General features: G+C 38.1%; 1 protein-coding gene across 5 annotated transcripts in view; it reads left to right on the top strand.

Moving 5' to 3' along the window:
• The window catches only part of LOC122564833 (LIM/homeobox protein Lhx2), a 52,965-nt gene extending 31,741 nt beyond the window's left edge, over positions 1–21,224 (top strand). For 4 of the 5 annotated variants that reach the window (XM_087998437.1, XM_087998436.1, XM_043720143.2 and 1 more), the window contains exons 4-5: positions 4,180–4,385; positions 12,398–14,957. In XM_087998437.1, coding sequence (XP_087854563.1) covers positions 4,180–4,385; positions 12,398–12,688 — 497 coding nt within the window. In that variant the 3' untranslated portion in view covers positions 12,689–14,957. Of the gene's footprint in view, positions 1–4,179; positions 4,386–12,397; positions 14,958–16,883 lie in introns of those variants that run through there. The other variant, XM_087998438.1, reaches the window with a different exon arrangement.
• The last annotated feature ends 306 nt before the right edge of the window (positions 21,225–21,530 follow it).

The following is a 21,530-nucleotide window of genomic DNA, read 5'->3' as shown; positions in this document are numbered from 1 at the left end:
CTTTGCCTAGATTTAATATGTAATCTTGAACTAAGTTAGTTCTTTTCCAACCTTGATGGAAAATGCTATGAGGGTCAATCTTCCCTAATAAGATTTTAATTAACCCTTCTGTATTGCATACATGTTCTAAAGTAACCTGTTCCCTAGTTCTGTCAAAAAATTGCTTTAGAAAACAAACTTGTACACTTTTCAATAACTTGTCCTCCATAGCATTGGTGCTCAGTCTCCATGAAGATTGAAGTCACTTATGATTACTGCATTACCCTTATTACATGCACTTCTTATTTCCTAATTTAGTCTGGGCCCAACATTTCCACTACTACACTGTAGCCCATAAAGATCTCCTAACAATTTTTGTTGGTCCTTGCTGTCTATTAGTTCCATCCAAACAGATTCTTCATCTTCTTCCAATCTAAGATCCTCTCACACTAATGCATTGATGTTGTATTTTATTAGCAGCACTACCTTACCTTTGTTTCCTTTTTACTGCCTTGCCAACATGTTGAATATCTTTAAATGTTCAGTTGTAGCCTTGGTGATGCTGAGCTGCATCTTCTTAAATCATACCTGTTCACTTCTATTTGGGCATCAATTCACCTTCCTTGTTGCTAGTAAAAGATCTTGTAGGCGGTTGGATTTCCCTGCATCTGCTTCCCTACTCTCCTGGGTGGTAGTAGTCATAGGTTTGGTAGACACTGTCATTTGAGCCTTGGTGAGATGCTGCTGTGAATGACCTGCACTACTACCACTGGGCATCAGTCGTGGAAAGTGTGAATGTTTAATTTAATCATAGAGTCATAGAGATGTACAGCACAGAAACAGACCCTTCGGTCCAACCCGTCCATCCAACCCTTCCATGCTGACCAGATATCCCAACCCAATCTAGTCCCACCTGCCAGCACCCGGCTCATATCCCTCCAAACCCTTCCTATTCATATACCCATCAAAATGCCTCTTAAATGTTGCAATTGTACCAGCCTTGCAGAGTCTTTCTGTTAACAAAGGAGAAAAACATTTTAATAATGGAAATTCTATTGACAATTCCTGACATTAAAATTACAAAGTAAAAATGATTTATCAAAATATGTTCAATAACTAAAGCAACAAATCTGTGCTAGCATGGGTTGCTGCTGCTGCTTAGTAATGATGGAATCTAATCGCATGTGTAAACAGAGGGGAGGAGCTATTGAATAGGTGACTATTGTTGAGAATGCGTGAGTGTAGGGAAAGCACAACAGCAAGTTGTTATTGGGTGCTCCCTTTTACCAGAGTGATAGCAGCAAAATCTTGGAAGCAGGTGGTTTTTCTTCTCTTGTTACAAGGCTCAGTGGGAAATAGTTTTGTGAATCTAAAGAAAAACTGATAAGTTCTTTTCATGCCCACTGTCTATTGTGTCATTGTCACCTCTTTGTCCTGTTTATACTCCTGAAGAACTGGTTACAGCAGAATATTGTGGACTTCTGTGTTCAGAAAAGATCTTTTTCTTCCAAATTATTAATAATTGCATGCATATTTTTATGGTGCTTCAGTTGGCAGGTCTACATTTTTGCTAGATTTTGACTCTGTCTGAGTCAGACAGATATTCTCTCTGGGTTTTCTTAATTTGTTGCAAGTTATTTCTTAGAAAGTACTATTAATAGTCAGCTGATTAAGTTTTGATATCTGTAGCAATCTGTAGCAAGGTCTTTGCAATTTTATAACTGAAAGGGAATTTGTGAAATTTTATTTATGAAATTACATTTGTTTGCGTTTGTATCATTTGTAGTGGAATAAAGGAGGAGATTGTAAAGCCTCAGTTTTGTTGGGTTGTTATACGTTTAATGTGCCTGTGTTGTGGATCAGTGAAAATTTTCAATGCCAAAGTATCAATTACAAGTACAAAATTGGCCTGTGCAAAAATTTTAGCTGTTTAACAAGAAATGATCAAAATGGATAAAAATATTTTCTAGTATTTGGATAAGAATATTAAGTAGTGGAAGGACCGGGCAGATATGAATGTTTCTTTCCTGGTTTGCATTCATGGGGTTATTCCTGCATGGTAAGGAACATTTTATGGGCTATCACAGCCCATACAATGTGTAGGATAGCACCCACAACCATCAAATCTGTTTCCCGACAGATTTTACTCTGGGATTCAGAGCCTAAGTGGTGGTCTGCGCACATAAGTGTCTGGAGCAGGGCCTGAATTTATTCCTAACTCAGAGGCTAAAACGTTACCACAGATTCTAGGATTTGTTCCTGTGGAGCTCATAAGAAAATAAAATGAACTGTAATCACATTCAATATTCGTTCCAATGCATCTTGAAATAATCTCTCTAACTTCACCAAAATCTGTTATAAAATTGAAGGAGAAGCCACTCTGCAATAAATGCTGAGGAATCTATTTTGTTTGTTTATAAGTGAATGAATTGTTTCATGATATAAAATCTTGAAACATCTCATCTGTTTATGATGAAAATGGTGCTCTCACCTTTTGAATCCCATACTGTTTTGTTCACGGCTACCTGATTCAATGTTACAATAAATAGCTGAGTTAAATGAGAGAGTATTCCATTATTTTGCAATCCCTGATTACATTGAAAGGAGTAATTTAACACCAGAAGCAAGGAAGGTTAGGGAAAATATTTGGGTGTTCTCTTATGCCAGAGTGAAATTGATAACATCTGAGTAATGGTTTGCCTTCTGTCCGAGCTAGTGTGCAATGGGAAATGGCACGGGGAATCATATGAGTAGTTCTTCCCAGTATTTCCAATTGTTAGCTATTAACTTGGATGTTGCTGAAAAGAGAAAAATCATCACAAGATCTGTCTTGCACTCATTGCAACATATGCAAGAAGGTCACATTTCTGAAAATTTAAAAATTCAGATCGTTTGAAAATTGGCAGAAACTCTGGTAATGTGTTGATCAAAGCATGAACTTTTATAAGCAGCTTGTTGCAATGAGTTGTGCAAAAGAAGGCCCTGGGTATCTTGTGGTCAGAAGATCAATTCTGTTTTCCAGTCCTATGGATTTTGGGTTTCCACATTGTTACTTGCATTTTTAACATTTAATAACTTATACATCATTATATTATTTTAATGTGGAAGTCATGAATTTTCAAGGCATCTATGTCAGCTCTAACCTTTTAAACATATAAGATCCAGTTGATGGCAACACATATATAATAATTAGAAAATACTTTTCAATTTTCCTAATTAGGTGATAAGTCAACAATGAGTAACCTATATGATATATTGTATTGTTTGAACATAAGGTTCATTAAGGAATCATTATGATGGATGAGAATAGTTAGGTACCTTCACATCAAAATTCCTTTGAACAGAATCCTTCAGGAAGAAATTCAGTTTACAATTGCTCATTTCTCAGGCCTATGATGGGGGCTAGTCATAGAATATTTGGGTGATGCTCTCCCATTTAGGGCACTTTTCCGAAATGCACACTTGACACATGTTTCTCCAAGTTCCATTAAAGCCCGACGAACTGCCATTAGCCCAGTCTCATCCCATCTCCAGCCCTGCCTTGACTTTACAGTGCCACCTGTTCTCTTGTCCCACGCTACCTCTGAACTTATCTCCAGGTTGGCACAGCATCAGAGCCATCCAGAGTTTGCCGGTCAATAAGCTGCATGGCATGATTAAATCACCACTTTTATTAAATGAGGCCCAAAGTTAAATTTGCCTCAGGTTAGCACAAACTGACCCTGAAGCAGTTGCTTCACCAACATGCTGACTGTTTTGGATCCAAGTCCAATGCCTCATCCTCAAAGTATATGGTCAGACGTGGAGCACCTGGATGAGGTGTTGGTGAGTTGACAGATGCATTGCCTTTTGGCAATTCACCACAGGTAAGGCAGGAGAGAAGGAAAATTCAACAGAAAAAAATCATGGCAATAGCCTTTCCATAATTACTAGGTTTGAATTTAATGCAATGTGTTCAACAAACTCTAAACCAGTATGTCTCTTTTATTTTGGAAACAAAAATTTAAGTTAAATTCTCTCTACTAAGTCAGACAAATGTTTAAAATCAAAACTAATCAGAAACCAAGCAAATCTTTAAGTGACAATGGGATTGTGAATGATTCAATAATGCAAAGGTCAACACTTTCATAAACCAGCAGTAATGACATTCATTCAAAATTTCTTCTTAAATTTACAGTGTATCTTTGTAATATTTTGTAGCGTTAAGTTGTAATGAAAATGACGGTGACCACATGGACAGAGAACAGCAGTACCCTCCCACTCAGAAGACAAAGCGCATGCGCACCTCCTTCAAGCACCACCAGCTGAGGACCATGAAGTCTTACTTTGCCATTAATCACAATCCTGATGCCAAGGACCTGAAACAGCTAGCACAGAAGACAGGGCTTACAAAGCGAGTTCTGCAGGTAAGAAACCTCTGTTGAATTACTGTTGAAATTCTGTTTCTCAGGCAATCTGTCTGTTTTTGTTCTCCCAACCTCACTGTTTTTTTTGGATAATATGTAATTACATTTATATTTCAAAATAACATGTCTTCACACGTGTGGCACTTTTTCAAGCGTAAGTGGTCATTTGGTCGAACTTCTCAATCACATCAGTGGACAGAGGTACATTTTTACTGCCTATTTCAGGGGCCATCCCGAGTAACCTGTTCCACAATCCAAGCCCTTTGCAAAGAAAAAGTTGCTTCTGATCTCCTTTCTTACTAAAAAAATTTTGATTCATTTGGTATTCATACTTTTTACAAGAGGGAACAATCACTACTTTTACTAAAAGGAGAACTCATGGACACCTCAAAAATATTCTGTAACAATTTGGTTTAATTCCTCCCACCATCCTCAATTTTCTGCAGATAAATGTGCTGCATGGTGCAGGACATAGCAGTACAAATTGGGAAAGTATTACATTCGATTCACAACCTGTGTGGTTTTGGCACAGAGGGCATGGGACTGCTGCAGTTGGCATTGGTGACTTGTACACAAGGGAATGGAAAAACCAGCCTGAGTTGCTGTTCCTGACTGCAATGCAGCAGTTATTGTTGGCATGTATGTTGGATGAAGAACAGGTGGATTGCAGCTGTAAAGTCCCCTTTGGCCAAGTAGTCCGCTGAGATTCACTGTTTGGGTTCATCCCTTAAGAACGGCAATCACAGCCTGTGGCATTACCTCTCAACAAGAGACACCATTCAGATTGGCAGATCGGGGTAAGAGTAAAAATTAGAGGAAAAGGTATCATTTAACAAAAATAGCTCTAACATTTTAAGAGTGACACAATTTTCTAATCTTTACTTACATTTCTTACTTGATGAATGTGTATTTTAATTTGATAACATTTTGGGAGTTGCAATGAGGCAGTGATTTCAGTGCAGAATTGGAATGGGGATGGTGTTACTGCAGTGCAGAGTAGGGCTGATCTTTTGTTATGGTAATTACTTTGGCCAAGCTCCTTCTGAGACATCCCGATCTCTGGCCTGTAGTTCCACCTTTGCTGTAAAAAGTACATGTAAGAGTTGGCGTTTGACGTTACATATACCATTAAAGTGTGGGTCTGTAAATTGGAAAGCAGGAGATGAAAGGGTTGTGGCTGGTGGTTGGGTCAAACTGCTTGTTTAGCCTTTTAGTCTTCCACAGGGGAAGAAAAGATTAAACTGACCAAATGGATCAGATAGCAAGATTCCAGAGTCAGCCCTTGCTTTATGCTATCTTTGCTAGTTACCTGGGACAGAATCAATGTAGCTGACTTAAAGCTGCCTGGATTAAGTATTTGAATTCCCATCCAGAATTTCAATTCCTTGTAGCTGTTCAAAGTAAAATCCAGTTTGGTTTGAAAAAATTGGCATATGGATCTTCACCATTGTTTACAAACTCTCTGCTGTTAAGTCTTCGAGGCAGGGCTTGTTTTGGAACATCCCATTCCAGTGTAAGTACAGGGTGATCGTTCCTATAGGGAAGGGAAGACTAGGAATGTGTAGGCAGCTAATATTTCCATTTGTAATGGAAACTGGTAAGCATCATAATACAATACACAAGAAGAAATTGCCAATCCTTATTATTTTACAGATAGTTGTTGGATAGTACAGAACTTGAGTATTGCTGCAAAAATATGCATTTTGCTGAAACTTTTCATCTTGAACTCATCAGGCTATTCACAAAAATTCCACCGTGGAGGAAGAGCTGTATTTTATTCTGTATGAGAAGAGAGTTCTGATTGGTAGGCATGTTGACTTGAATAATAGAGCTGTTGCTACTGGAGATGGCTGACAAGCCTTGTTTACATTTGAACCATGTGGGTTGACTCTAGCTAATGATTGCCCTGGGGAGTGAACCAGAGAACAGTTGTCCATTATTTCATTATGTTGAAAGAAGTGCAAAGCATGTACATGTTCTCTCTATCAGCTAAGAACAAGGCCTTGTGTATTAACACAGATAGCCTCAAGTACACAACTGGGCCACACTGTGAGCCCAAGTGATAGTCTTAAGTTAGTCATCAATGTAATTACGAGCACACTCGGTATTATTTTTCACTTTTTTGATCAACTGCAGAATGATATCTAATATTGAACACTGTATTATAGTTTTTGCAAGTGTAGGTTAGAGGTATACATAGGTACCTCACCTACTGAACTGTTTGATAGGATTCATGCCAGTCTTTGGCATGTATAACCCATTCATCAAACATCCCACTGGCACTAAAATATCAATAACCAGAGTGTATTCATGGACAGATCCTGTCCTTTGCAGATAAAAAGAGTGTGTACACCTTTTTTCAGCTTCACAAAGTAGAAGACAGCTATTCTTTGGTTCATTCCTCAGGGTCATGGCTTGATCAATCAGCTGTGCTCTTCCAGCACCACTAATCCAGAATCTGGTTTCCAGCATCTGCAGTCATTGTTTTTACCTCGTTGATTTTAACCCTACTGCGAATCCTCTTGCAAGGATGCCTGCCTTGAAGAAGTTTTCCTCCTCTCTCTATAAGAATCTCAGGGAGTCCCTCTCCCACTGAAACTCCCAGGTCATTTCCTCTGCCCTGAAGCTCTTCAACCATGTCCTGAAACAAACTCACGGAACACTTCAACCCCAGGGCATCAATGTGGACTTCAACAGTTTCCTCATTTCCCCTTCCCCCACCTCACCCTCTTCCAAAATTCCAGCTCAGCACTGTCCCTATGACTTGTCCAGACTTGTCCTACCTGCCTATCTCCTTTTCCACCTATCCACTCCACCCTCTCCTCCCTGACCTATCACCTTCATCCCCTCCCCCACTCACCCATTGTACTCTATGCTACTTTCCCCCACCCTCCTCTAGCTTATCTCTCCACGCTTCAGGCTCTCTGCCTTTATTCCTGATGAAGGGCTTTTGCCCGAAACGTCGATTTCACTGCTCCTTGGATGCTGCCTGAACTGCTGTGCTCTTCCAGCACCACTAATCCAGAATCTGGTTTCCAGCATCTGCAGTCATTGTTTTTACCTCCTTGATCAATCAGTGTCAACCTGCTTACTTTAAATTGAAACAAAACTTGGCAATTAACTGTCAGTTATTGTCTAACTGGTGCATTCTTCATGGCAATGTATCTACCAATGATAATATACTTGCCAAAAAAAAAATCATCACTCACTTTGTATTAGAGTGCCCAAGCTATGGCCTATGGGGTACATATAGCCCACCACCTGCTTTATTGGTAGATGGATTTACATTTAATTTAACTGGACTCTCCATATAAATAAAGATCAGAGGCTAGGAATACTGTGGCAAGTAACATACCACCTAACTCCCCAAAGCCTGTCCACCACCTACAAGGCACAAGTGATAGCATACTCCCCACTTGCCTGGATGAGTGCAGCTCTAACAACACTCAAGAAGCTTGACACCACCCAGGTCAAAGCAGTCCGCTTGATTGGCTCCACATCCACAAACATCTCCTCCCTCCCTCACCGATCGTCAGGAGCAGACTATCCACAAGATTCACTACAGAAATTCAGCAAAGCCCTTTAGACAGCACCTTCCAAACCCCCAAGCACTCCCATCTAGAATCATAAAATTCCCGCAGTGTGTAAGCAGGCCATTCGGCTCATTGAGTTCACACCAACCCTCAGAAGAGCATCTCACCCAGATCCACACCCCAACCCTATCCCTGTAACCCTGCATTTCCCATGACTAATCCACTTAGCCCGTACATCACTGGACACTATGTGTAATCTAACATGGCACATTCACCTACCCTGCACATCTTTGAACTGTGGGAGGAAACCAGAGTACCCAGAGGAAACCTATGCAAGCACAGGGAGAATGTGCAAACTCTAGGCAGTTGCCGGAGGGTGGAATTGAACCCGGGGATCCCTGGCACCACGAGGCAGCAGTGCTAAACACTGAGCCATCATGCCATCCCCTGAGGACAAGAACAGCAGATACATGAGTACACCACCAGCTGTGAGTTCCCCTTCAAGCCACTCACCATCCTTTCTTGGAAATATATTGTCATTTCTTCACTGTCACTGGGTCAAAGTCCTGAAATTCCCTCCCTAGCGGCTACCTACAGCATATGGACTCCTGCAGTTCAAGGAGGCAGCTCACCCCCCCCCCCCCCCCCCCCCCCCCCCCCCCTCGCAGCACCACTCAACGGCAACCAGGGACAGGCAATAAATGCTGTTCCAGCCAGTCATGCGTAATGTCCTACAAGTCCCGAATGAAAATCAAATTGCAAGGAGCACCTCCTTCAATCAATGGCTCTTATCTCCTGTGATTGGAGAAGCACCGAACAGCCTGGGATGTGGAGCTGCTATGATGAGCCTATAGACTTGGTCTGGAAACAGGAGAGAGACTCTGGCCTGGGGAAGGAGAGGAGGAGATAAGGATTGTACCATGAGATGATTGCAATGGGAGTCGGTTGGCTGAGTGGAACAACGAGTAGGACTGTGACGGTTTTGGAACCATAGTCAGACTGTCTGGTCACTCCCAACATTCTTCCTTTCATTTCATTTCTTTAAAAAAATGGCCTTTTGCCAAATTGCAAGTCTGTCTAGAAAAGAAAAACATGGACACATTTACTTCTATGCAAAACATTTCCTAGTGGGATAGTGGTGCTGGTGGAAACTTTTGGAGTGCAGAGCCCAATGGATTATTTTCTTCAGACTAAAGACAGACAGAGTGAGAGGGTTTAGACAGAGGGCCAGAGGGTATAGAATAGAAGTTGGAGAGTGGGGTGGAGATGGGAGCGAGAGAGAAGGTGGTGAGAGAAACAGAGAGAGAGGGATATGTGGGGAGGTGAAGAAACCCTGTGCTGAAGGTCAACACATGCACTGCTTCCACATATATCCCATTGTCAGCCATTAATGGCCCCATTCGCAGCTATTCATTCCCCCAGGCTGATGTTCCCCCATGGAACATAGAACATTACAATGCAATACAGGCCCTTCGGCCCTTGATGTTGCACTGACCTGTGAAAACAATCTGAAGCCCATCTAACCTACATTATTCCATTATCATCCATATGTATCATCCATTCCTTTGTCTTCCCAACATTCTCTCTCTCTCTCTCTGGGCTCATCTTTCTGTTCTCTTGTTCTGCTTCTTAACCAACAAAGCGAAAAAATGGCTTTATTATTAAGCCTTGCTGCTTGGCATTTTTAAAGCCAATTTCTGTTACTTAATTTAATTTTCAAATTATTAATTTCGAATGTTTTTGATAAAGTTCATGTTCACTGATGTAGCATGAGTGCTGCCTGAAATTTGTTCACCTGTTCCAAAGGAAAAGATAAAGTGAACTGTGCTCCCCTGTGCAGAAAGGTTAACCAGTCCTTTTGTACAGTATAGAATGTTGTTCTTCCTCTGCATCGGTACGCCTCGTGAAAGTCCTGATGTGTACAAGAGTAAAAATTTCAACAAAGTGTATCTTTCTCTGCAATACTGACCAGTATTTTGTTTCAACTGTGAAATATTCAAAGTACATGGAACCAATGCTTAAAAGGTGAATGTTAGAATTTAGATTTAAAGTTTAAGCTATTTCCAAGTCACAAATGGATAATTCCATTCAACAAATATTTTTGGATATTATGGGACAGGGTAGGAGGCAGAGGAATTCAAAATATGAATCAACAAAATGTGCCCAAATCCTGCTCCACTGTATTGAAACCTTTGTTCCGTCTTAATGATGTGCTGGTGCAGTACATGACAGTGGTGGCTGTTTATATTTCTTACTCTCTATAACAAGCTTTATCTCTTTTTCTATTTTCACAATCTCTTCTGTTAATGTTACACCGACCCCTTTGCTGACTGTTATTCACCTAACTATTCTTTCCCCTAATCTGTTGCATCAACACAATAGAATAGAAAAGTAGTTTTGCTTGTCGACTTTCTTTCTCTGAGAGCTTTTTTTTAAAATTGCTGGTACTTCAATCACCCTTGGGAAAAAAAGACTGTGCTAAAAATGATATCTGAGGAGTACAGGTATCTTCTTCCAGAAAAGAAATTAAATTCAGTACCTATAATAAAATAAATCCTTTTTTGATCCCTCTTCATCCAGCTATACAGTAAAAGATCAGACAAGGACATCTTAAACAATTTTGTTCATATTTGACCAACACTTTTCTATTTATATTCGAAGATATTTTTTAAAAGCTAAACCAATGCAATTCTGAAATTTGGAGTATCTGCCAGTTTTTTTCTCTACTTAAGTGTAATGGCTAATTTGGTGATCTGCTTTCCCCAGAGTGGAAAATAATTGTTCAGCAACACTGCTGACAAAAGTTGTTGCAGATTTTTGGAGAAACAAGCATTGTAGGCAGATATTACCCTGCTGTTAACCATGAGGAAGTATTGTTTGTGGATCTCACTGACACCCAATATGCTGCTGTTACAACTGTAATAATATCAGAGTTCTTTAAACTTATTAGAAGTTTACTAGCCTCAAACACTGGAGTAATAGAACCAGACACAACTTCAAGGGTTGTTTTAATATGTGAAGTCCCATGTACACATACTCACACACACACACATATATCTTTTTTATTGATTTGAAATGGGTTGCCTGAAAATCACAGAATTTAACATCCTTTATTTGACTTGCATGCTTATGTGTTTGTGTGTGTTGTGAAGTTTAAATTGATCTGTATCATTGTAATTACAGTGCTCAAATGCTAGGGTACTAACTTAGGGAGTTGTCTGTTAAAGGGGTTGTTCAGTGGTTCTTGTGTCAATGTTGGAGGATGTATTGTATTACTGTTCCCTCTCTGCTTGGAAAATGCACTGAAGTTGAAACTTTTGTGATGTCAATTTCGAAAACACCCCCAGTTCACAATATTAGAACGTGCTGCAACATTTAGATTTAACTATTTTTGTTTACCTTGAGACAAATTCATCAAGAAATGCTTATGTGTTTTACATGCTTAGAATCAAGTGATAATTCCAAGTCAGGCTTCTGGTGATTGAAATGCTGTGCCCATTGCATTTATTTATTGAAAAAGACAATAGGTTATGTATTTTACTTATGGCAGAGAATTATGAGGTCACTGTTATTGTTTATCATTAGATTCAACAACCAACATCTATGCAGACAGAACTTTCTTTAATCATATAGGAGATAATGGTATAATTTATCACTTAAATTTATCACATTAAGGATTAAAAAATATCTTTTGTGAAAAACACCTTCAATAGGATGTCAATAACAATACAGGCTCTTATTTTGAAGTCAGTTCAGCTATTTTCCTTCAGCTTTTATCTAAGTAACACTGTTTAAACAGAAATTAATATTAAATTTTAAATTAAAGCCCAGGAACAGAATCTTCAATTTTTACTTATCATTACCTTAGAAACTTAAGGTTTTAGTGGTACGTGAAGTGAGTTAAATACTGTAAGTATGGAAGAAGTAGGTCAACATAGCTATGAGACCAAAATTGTAGAGAAAAAAGCTGAGAGTAGACATGATTTTGATATAATTTTGTGTCGCTTTGATTTATAACAGAGTAATGAGCTTAAAGAGATGCATATTCTAGAAATAAAAGTGTCACAGTAGTGTCTGGTGCTGCTTTTTTAATGTGAAAGATTTAAATTTTCTTGGCACACTTTGTAATCACTGAGTGACCCCTATAATTGTTCAATTCCTTTAAATAGATTCTTGTCAATGAAGAATCCCCTTCACAGAATCTGATTTGCTGTTCTCCTTTGCACAGTTATAGCAATGATTTTCAGAATGTGCCTTAATTTGCTGTCCTTGCAAAAAAAAGCAAGAAACTAATTAGAAGTTAATTTAAAAAAGGTGGTAGAATTTCAAAATCTAATATTGCAGATTAGAATCTTCAGAACGATAGTACTTATTTAGTGTGTGACAGGTACAATATCTTTTCTGTTGCGATCGTTTTACGTAATTTAAAATCTCTTTGGGTTCAAAACTGGTACAATATTACATCAAATTGGTTTGCAGGTTTGGTTCCAAAATGCAAGAGCAAAATTCAGAAGGAATCTATTACGGCAGGAAAATGCAGGGGTTGATAAAGCATCTGATGGCACAGTACTTCAAGCAGCAACGCCGTCTGGCCCAGCATCAGAAATTTCCAACGCCTCTCTTAGTCCTTCAAGCACTTCTACTACTTTAACTGACTTGACTAACCCTTCTATGCCAACCGTGACGTCAGTTTTGACGTCTGTGCCTGGTAGCCTCGAGGCCCACGAATCCCGAAGCCCTACACAAACTACTCTCACAAACCTTTTCTGAGAACTCTTTTACATGATTCCTATGGAGAAGAGGAAATTCTTAGTTTAATTATAACTGTATTTTTATTAGATGCTTTGTACAACTGACTAACAGCACTATGGATCTGTACTGAAAACTGAGACAAGTCAATGTTCTGGAAAAAAAAAGTTTACAAGCTGCGGAGAACTTTTGCAGAGTTAACTTCGATGCCCTTTTGTGTAACTGTACAATTTTGTGGACTGAACAAGGGAATGAGATCAAAATCTGAACCATTCAATAAAGTTGGCTAGGAATTATGTGTACTCCTAAGTTTTCAAAGACTGTCACGTGCCTTATACACTGTCTTATAAACACACAATGGACTGCATCTGCATTCAATTCAGATTTATGGGGTTGATTCTTACCAGTTGTCTTTCTGCTACATTGAAGGTTCAGAAACCTTTTTAGAATGTCAAAGTAAAAGGTCAGTATCAATAAGGTTGTGCTAATGTGTGAAAAGAAAAGAATATTCTGAATATTGAAGGATTGCTATTTGAGGCTGAAAGCTAGGAAGGGTTGCAGTGTGTCATATCACCTTTGAATTCATTTGGGGTAAATGCTATATCTTTGTGATCACTGCAAATTCAGGGGTATTTAACTGTTGCTTGGAAAGGTAGCATTTGATTTTATTGGGCTGTTTCAAAATCAAACCTTCAATCATTCCCTTTTGATGTTGAGCTTTTGTCCCATGTACATTTGTTTTGCATTATTTAATGCATTCATGTCTGGAGATTGTTAAATAACTTTAAAATACTACAGGGTGCCCAGTTTAGCTCACATAACAGACCGCAATGCTTTCAATGACATGAAAAGCCTCTTTAATGAGCCCATAGCTGTCTGGGGGTGAAATCAGATAATGCCAGTAATAACAAGTAGACGTTAGCAGCTGATTTTTTTTCAATCTCCCCAATCTTCTTCGGATTGAAATTCATAGATTGAAAATTTAAACTCGATTTGCAAAATCAATTCCAAGTCATTCTGTCACATTTGCTTGTTTTGACATTAAAAACCTGGGGAATATTTTCCAAGTCAATAGAAAATAAAAACAGACGCAGTGTCTAACAGGCTGCTGTTTCACTATGAGCCTGTATTTTTGCAGCTGGCATAGACCAATTTCACCCCTTTTGGTTCTTGCCACTCTGAAGGAATATCCATAATGCATCTTCTGTGATAAAACACTCCTTTTTTAAGGTTAATCTATTTTACCTTTCCACTCTGGTTGCATTTGGCTTATTAGCTGATGATTTGCGACAGTAAGTTATCTCAATCTGGGCAATGAAATTATCGTTCAGACTCACTTTAGCTGGTGACATTATGTTCAACTCCATATTCATACAAAATGCTTGGAAGACAGTAATCTATTGATTCTTACCAACAATGGATTTACAGGATTTCCTCTTTCAGTGGCATTACTGTACTGTTATGAAGTACTTTATCGGGTCTCAAATGGATGGTTCCACTTGTTAATTATATGAAACAATTGAAAACAATTTTGTGATTGCTTTATGTAGCAGAGGGGATGCATGAAAACTATTGCATTAGTCTCAGTAAATCAGAGTTCTCATTGACCATCCTGCCCTTTGTGGAAAAAACTATTATGTCCAGAAAATAAAGACCACAATATGGTAAATTTTATATTTACAATTTAAAAGTAATATATTTAGATTTAATAACTTCATGTTACCAATACTTAAAAGCAGAAGTGAAATGTTAATATCTTGAAACAGTAACTGTGCTGTCTTTTGCCAATGGCAGAAGTTATTCTAATTGCATAAAGTTTTGTTTCAGTTCAAAAACCTCACTAGCAAACTTTGCTGATTAACTCTTCACTTTCCATCCATTTTGCCAAAATATTCTGACAAAACGATTTTGTTTTTGACATGCAAGAGTCACAGAAAGTCGATTTTGTGTTTCCTTTTGGCTCTGCTTTTATTGAGCACTGCTAATTCCTTCTGTTGTGATGGGAGGTTCAACGTGATGTGTAAAACTGCCGTGATTGCTGTCTGTGCAGCTCCATGGTCAGCCAGCAGGAGGCAGGTTTGAAGGCCAGACCTGTCAAATGTTCAGACAAACCACCTCACTAGTTCCCCGTGATTTCCTGTTGACTGCAAGTCAGGCAAGTTTGAATGAGTTGAATAATAGGCCTGAATCCCTCTGTGCCTGCTTGTGAATCTAGGGCTTAGTTTTTTGAATTTCCAAGTCCTCAGAATTCCAATAATTAGAACAAGAATGTCTTAGAGAGACGTTGGGGGCGGGGGGCGCGGGGGTGTTGAATAGTTGCTCATTTTGTAAAGTTGTTACATGAGTAAATAACGTTTTAAATTTAAGTTTGCATATGAGTTGGATGATAATGGATAAGAAGGGCTGCTTGTGTTGAAGGCATCTGCCACACTGGTTATTATTTTGGAGAAACGAAGCGACTGTAAGCCTGTCTTCCAAATATATTAATTGGCATTCAATAAAAATAAGAGCACAGTTTAATGTCAACATACAAGAGATCCAAGAAGGCTGCATTTGTGATTACTGGGATGGTTTTCATTTCTCGGTGATTTTTGCAATCCTATTTAAAGATGTTTAACAGCATACAGTCTATATGAAAATAGTTATGACAAAAGACACCAGGTTTGTATTGGGTATCCAAGACGTAAGATGCCAACTTAACACCACATGTCTAATGTAGAAATTGTTCAAAACTGAAACAAGCATTTAGTTTGTATAAAACACCGTTAAGTACAATGTTGCCAAATGGTAATCCCTTTTGGAGGACCTCAAATGCTTGTCAAGGGAATTCTTAGTGTCAATAGATAATTACATTTACAACTTTAACCTTTAATTTTAAATTGAGGTACAGGTCCCCTTATAGACAAGGGAAGTCTGATAACTGTTGGGATGTAGCTGCCAAGGGTCATAAAATGATTAATAATAATATTTGTTAAAATGAAAAGTATCAGAAGTATGGCAAAATGTACAGTGGAAAATAATATTATATAAATAATGTTTTACTGAAAGTGTGGATATTTTAAATACCACATTGTGGAATTATATATTTTTATTCTTTGAATGTGAGTGGTAATTTCACTGCCCAGATGACTGTGACTTCACATGTATAAAAATTCAGTGTGCCATTTTCGATGTGAGTGGTAGCAGGCAGAAACCAAACATTCGTTTGAAGTCCCAATTCCCTTTCTAATCACAAACATTGACTGTAGAGTAAAGGGGCTACTTCTCCCAGTGAGGTGAGTGGCAGTGGTTCACTCACTTATTTTGATAGCTGTCAAAAGTCAATAGCATCAGCAACACACATATGTTCTGCGTTTTTCACAATGGTGAACCAGCTGTCAGAATGCACTGTGGTACAGTTTGTGCAGTGTACACTATCGGAATTCATGGTAAACTCAAGCCAATTTGCCAAAAATTGGAAGTATTGTGGGTATCAGTATCTCATGATAAAAAAGGAATTATAGATTGGTTAAACATGTGTCAACTACAAAATGGATTACATATTTACATCTTTTAGTATTCTTTAAATAATGAAAACAAAATGGATGAACTAAGTAAAGTAAAGGTTGAAAAGATATTTGACTTTCCTATTGAGGGAACTGGAAGTACATTTATAGCAGCAAGTTACACAAGAGATATGATCATACGTTTATGAAGAGACTATGGAATTTCACATATACACTTTACTGAAATTGCTGACCCTTTTTATTGTTTTGATGCTTGGTCTTGTCTGATTATGAAAAGCACGCTGGCTTTGAATGCTGTACATTTTCTATTATACCAATTGTACTGTCCTGTACACATTCTTGTACAGTTGAATGTGATGTATTAAACAGTCTCCATTTTTGTTGACACGTATAAATTAGCTTAACGTAATTTACATTTTTTAAATGTTTCCTTGGCAATGAATTTTACCAACAAATTCATGTAATTCATACAAAGAAAAAATTGTGGGCATGTTTCCTATGGCAGAAGGGCACACCCGTCTCAAAGATTAAAGCTATAAACCCAACATGATATATGTGATATAATTACAAGAGGAAAAAAAAACGTAACTCCCATTTAGTTCGAGTCATTGCCATTCTTTCTTTCTTGAGATATGAAAGCTCTTAGGTTAAAGCAAAAGATTAGACATTACTTAGGGGTTAACCAATTTGTAAATATGATTTTTTTGCAGGTAGAGCAAGTATTTGGGCCAATTGAGACTGCCATTCCCGAAGTTTGAAATGTCCTATCGTTAAAAGAATGAAAATTTTAAGACTGGAAACTAGGTGACTTCAAGACAGAGGTCATTTGAAAAGTGAGCTGCTTATATTAGTTTACTATATTGATGTTGAAAAAATGTAAAATGCTTGCTGGGCATTTTTTCAATTAGAAGAAAGACTGCTACAAAGGTACAATACTTGCTCTTGCTGCAAAGTAGAAGGCAAACAATGCTCCCAAATGGGAAATGTGCTATCAAATAATAACAACAATGAATTCATGAATAATAATACAGTAGGTTCTTTCACAGTCTTCTGCAGTTAGATCCAACCAGTGGCATAATACAATAAACTACCCATGACAGAGCTCAGCTATTGTTCTTTATCTAAATACTGAGGCATGCTTTTCTCAGTTCTTCTGAAAGATACCTGGTTTTCAATTTGTCCTCATTAAAACAGGTCCAATATTGGATGAGGTAAATGTACACAGGCAGCTTTTTGATTAATAAATCAAAGTCTTCACACATGTTTATGATGAAAGAGTTCCTATTGTCTGAATTCAGTTGGCTTTAGTATTTTTAGATTTCTAGCTGCATTGAAGAACTGACTAGAATTTTGCATTTGTGTAAATCACGTAATTTATTATACTGTTTTGGGAAAGCTCCAATAACTCATGGAAGTAATGCGTATAAGTTGGTCCCTTGACACTAAAGTACAACACTGAAATAGATATTGATCTGACTTCAGTTAATAAAAGCTTTGTTCAGTATGGCTGGAAATGGTATTGTTAGATAAGTTCTTCATTGTCAGTGTTTTGATAGATATTAGATGGAGGGATAATTAATCTTTGCAGATATGGTGCATTTTACAAATTAATGTTTCCTCAATTTTTGCCTCCACATCCTTGCCTTCACACATGCTCCACCCACTGGAACAGTGTGCTCCAAGCTATAGGTTCCCACCACAACCTTAACTAGTGGCCCTCCATGATTGCTGCTCATAGTATTCTGCAGTTAACCAACGCAAAACACATTTGCAAATGATATATAATGCTGCTTTTTTTCTCCTGTGAGATGTAGTGATTTATTATTATGTACTGGTTTATTGATCAGTCAAAACCATATCATTTAAAATGGTCAAAAGAGCCCAATTCATAGCCAACAGATCCTTTGAGAAGTGGCTTATTTGAACCAATGTCCTAATGAACCAATGTTTCTGATATGGGATCAGTTGGTGCAGAGTGTGCTAGAGTCCACAGCTGTGAAGCAATTGGTTTTAGGTCTCTTGTTGGCAATTCCTCAATAGAGAGCTCTGTATCTGTATGGTATCATCTCTAGAGGCAATCAATGACAGCAAGTCCTTCCTCATAAGTTGTCAAAATCTCAAGGAAAGTTAATAAGCAGCTCTTCTCTCTCTGCTGTCAGTTGGTTGCACTTTGGGAACAGTTTACATGCCCAGTTGCTGTATTGGAATAACTGCATCAAATGAAATAGTGGAAACAGAAACCAAAAAATGACGCATTTAAAGGAATAGGGGGATGTTAGTGAGCTTGTGGAAATGGGAATGGGAAGAGAACATTAAGCTACAGTTCATTTTGTATGTTCCTATAATTCCATTTCTGTAATATTATTTACACTGGAAAATGAAGATATTTTTGTTGAGATTGCACATTTATATAAAATATATTTATTTACAACTTTCAAAAACAATTTGATTTTCAAAGGGATTGCAGTTTTATGGTATTTAACCCTTTCCATACTTAAATAATGTGAACAAAGTTATTGAAATCTTTAGAGAAACTTAAATCTGCAAGAAATGAAGAAAAACAAGAAAAAAACAAGCTCTGTATTTGTACTGCATAAATCCTCCCTCATATCTATAATATATGATACTTGTGCATCAATACACTACTGGACATTTTTGATGTATAATATTTTGGTGTAGTTCAGTTATTACAAATGTACTTTTTTTCTCAAACATACCTAATGGAAGGAGACTCAGATGTAGCATCAGCAGAAGACACCAAGTCAACATGAATGAACTGGGTAATTTAATCTATTTGAACTGTTTTTCTAAACAAAGAACAGAAATGTACATATTAATTGCAGTGATGCATTACTTGAATAGTTGTATTTTGGTTGTATTTGCTGTCTGCTTTCTACCTTGTATATTATTCACTATCATGTCTCTGATTTTCGAATGAAACTCTAGGGATTGGGCAAGACAGGTTCATGACAATAATCCTCAAAACCTTTATGAGATGTTGTTTCATGGTCAGCTGGAAATGTGGTGGGGTTTGGCTTTTGGGAGAGTTAAAAGTGATTCTAAGCTGAACGGGAACAAGCTGATGATGTCCTTTATTAAGTATAATCACATAACTGAGATTGCTAACTCTCACTCAGGTATTTCCTTACCATAAATAAAACAGACAGAGTGCTTCAAAGACTTTGGACTATAAAAAATCTTCAAAAAGTCTACATGAGAGTGAAATTACATTTATTAACTGCTTAAAAAATTCTTAGAAATTGTGTTGTTTTGTGCTGTACTGCAAGCACAATATGGGAAAGAAGTAATTTGTTTGCAGTAAGTCACCATGCATGGTATGGCCTGAGAAGAAGCATTTTATATGTCCAATTTTTGCATTTGATTTGGAATGTTTTGATTTGTTAAGAGGGACACTGGGTGGAAGAGGGTGGGGGTTACTGTCTAGAATTACAGGTGGTTTAGAGGTCCAACCAGTTTATTATATTTCATTTCCATTCTGAAGAAGGATCACCTGATCCAAAACATTACCTCTGCTTTCTTTCCACAGATGCTGTCAAATCTACTGAGTTTTTCCAGCAATTTCTGACTTTGTTTCTAATTTTTTTTCCATTTTCTGTTTTTTGTTGGGCAGCCAGACTGTCAGATGGGAAGGCTTGTGCTGGAGTAGAATATTCTAGTGAGTTTCTGGGTGGGACTGAGAACATGAAAGGGTTGAACAGATCACAGGTTGGAAGATGGTTGATAGAGGAAACAAGTTTGCTTTTGTTTTGGCTGGAGGGGGAACCTATTCCTCTTGGCCCACAAGCTGTGCTGGAAAAACACTTTCCTGTTGGATGCTATCATTCCTATATTTCTTCAGGTGCCAGCTTGGCCAATTCCTGGGAGACTCAATCCATAGCTGTTAAATCTTATCACCTGTGAAATTTTGAGGAAAAATGTAAACATTACCAGCATATTTAGCTTCTCAAGAGTTACTCTTCCCCAAAATCACTTTGTCAAAAGTTAATGTGGTGGCATTTGGGCTGGCCACATTGCCTTTCAGATTTTTGAAATTTCAACGCTGTCTCCTCCTGACCATTTCCTTGTGTCATGGGAGATTAAAATTTAATCAGCCTGTGCCCACCTTCACAGCATTTCCCAAACTTTAGAGACCCAGACTCTACTTCATCCTTTCAGAATCTCATTTTCTCCATGGCTTTCCATGTGGTTAATTTTATCTGATGCTCAATGATAATATACTTAGGGGGTAATGGGTTTAAGCCCCAATCCACATTCCCTAGCGTATACTTCAATGCAGTACTAGGGACCACTTTTCAAAGAAAACATTAACTGTTATCCTCTCTCTGGATGTCAGAGATCCCAAGACACTGTTTCAAAGCAGGACCTGGAAGTTGTTTCTGTCCAATGCAGTTTCCTCAACTGCCGTCACTAGCAAACAGATTATGTGGCCATTATTGAATTGCCAGGTGTGACACTTGTCTATGAACTGATTGATTGCTTTTCGGTGTGTGCTGCCTGTCATGTCTTTAAAGTATGTGGGCTCCTCAGGGGTTTTCATGGCCTGCTGTGCACAAAGATTGCCACTGTTTAATCTAACAAAAGTCTTGTAGAGTAAATAAAGATATAGACTATTCCATCTCTGCAATTATTTATGGTTTGTAAAAGTAGGCTTTACATTACTAGAAAGACTGGCAGGATCTAGCCTTAGGTCTATCTCCCACAAGACCCACTTTACTCTTCTACCAAGCCTCCATAACATCATCACAGTGGGTGGTGCTTTTTGCTCTCAAATAAGTACTAACCCTTTCAAACCCTATGCAACAGCTGTCTTTCTGTTATCTACATTGAAAAAATGTATACACTTCAAAGGAGCACCCCATTGGCTGTATACCACACGGAAGCATCCTGCAGTCATGAGAGGCTCCTGATAAGTGCAAATCTTTCTTAATTTCCTCTTTCTTTTGTTAAATCCACAGGTTCATCTGGTTTGTTGTGGGGGGTGAGGGGGGGTTGGGTGTGGGCCAGTCAACAGAAATAAGGTACTGCCCAGATAAGAAGTACAAAATGAATCAAATTTCTTTGCCCGGTTATTGAGTGGCCTTGGTAGAGGTCACAGGTAAACCAGATGTTCATATTTCCAAACAGGGAATAGCGTAAGATATGGGAAATTTTAACAGGGATGTAGGTAGGATGCAGCATGGAATAAGAGTCCAATAAGAAGATAAAACAGATAATCTTGGAGTTTTAGAAGAAGTTTTAAAATAACCAATACATAAAAATCTGGTTTAAGATGTGTTTTAAAACTGAAATGTGTATTGTGGGTTTGTATTTTTACTTGCACTGAGCTCAAAGCACAG

Source organism: Chiloscyllium plagiosum, unplaced genomic scaffold (assembly GCF_037043375.1).
Source record: "Chiloscyllium plagiosum isolate Xiang-an unplaced genomic scaffold, Cpla_swu_hap1 HiC_scaffold_21, whole genome shotgun sequence".
Taxonomy (NCBI): domain Eukaryota; kingdom Metazoa; phylum Chordata; class Chondrichthyes; order Orectolobiformes; family Hemiscylliidae; genus Chiloscyllium; species Chiloscyllium plagiosum.
The sequence above is the reverse complement of the archived record's forward strand: the minus strand, read 5'-3'. Positions and strand labels throughout refer to the sequence as shown.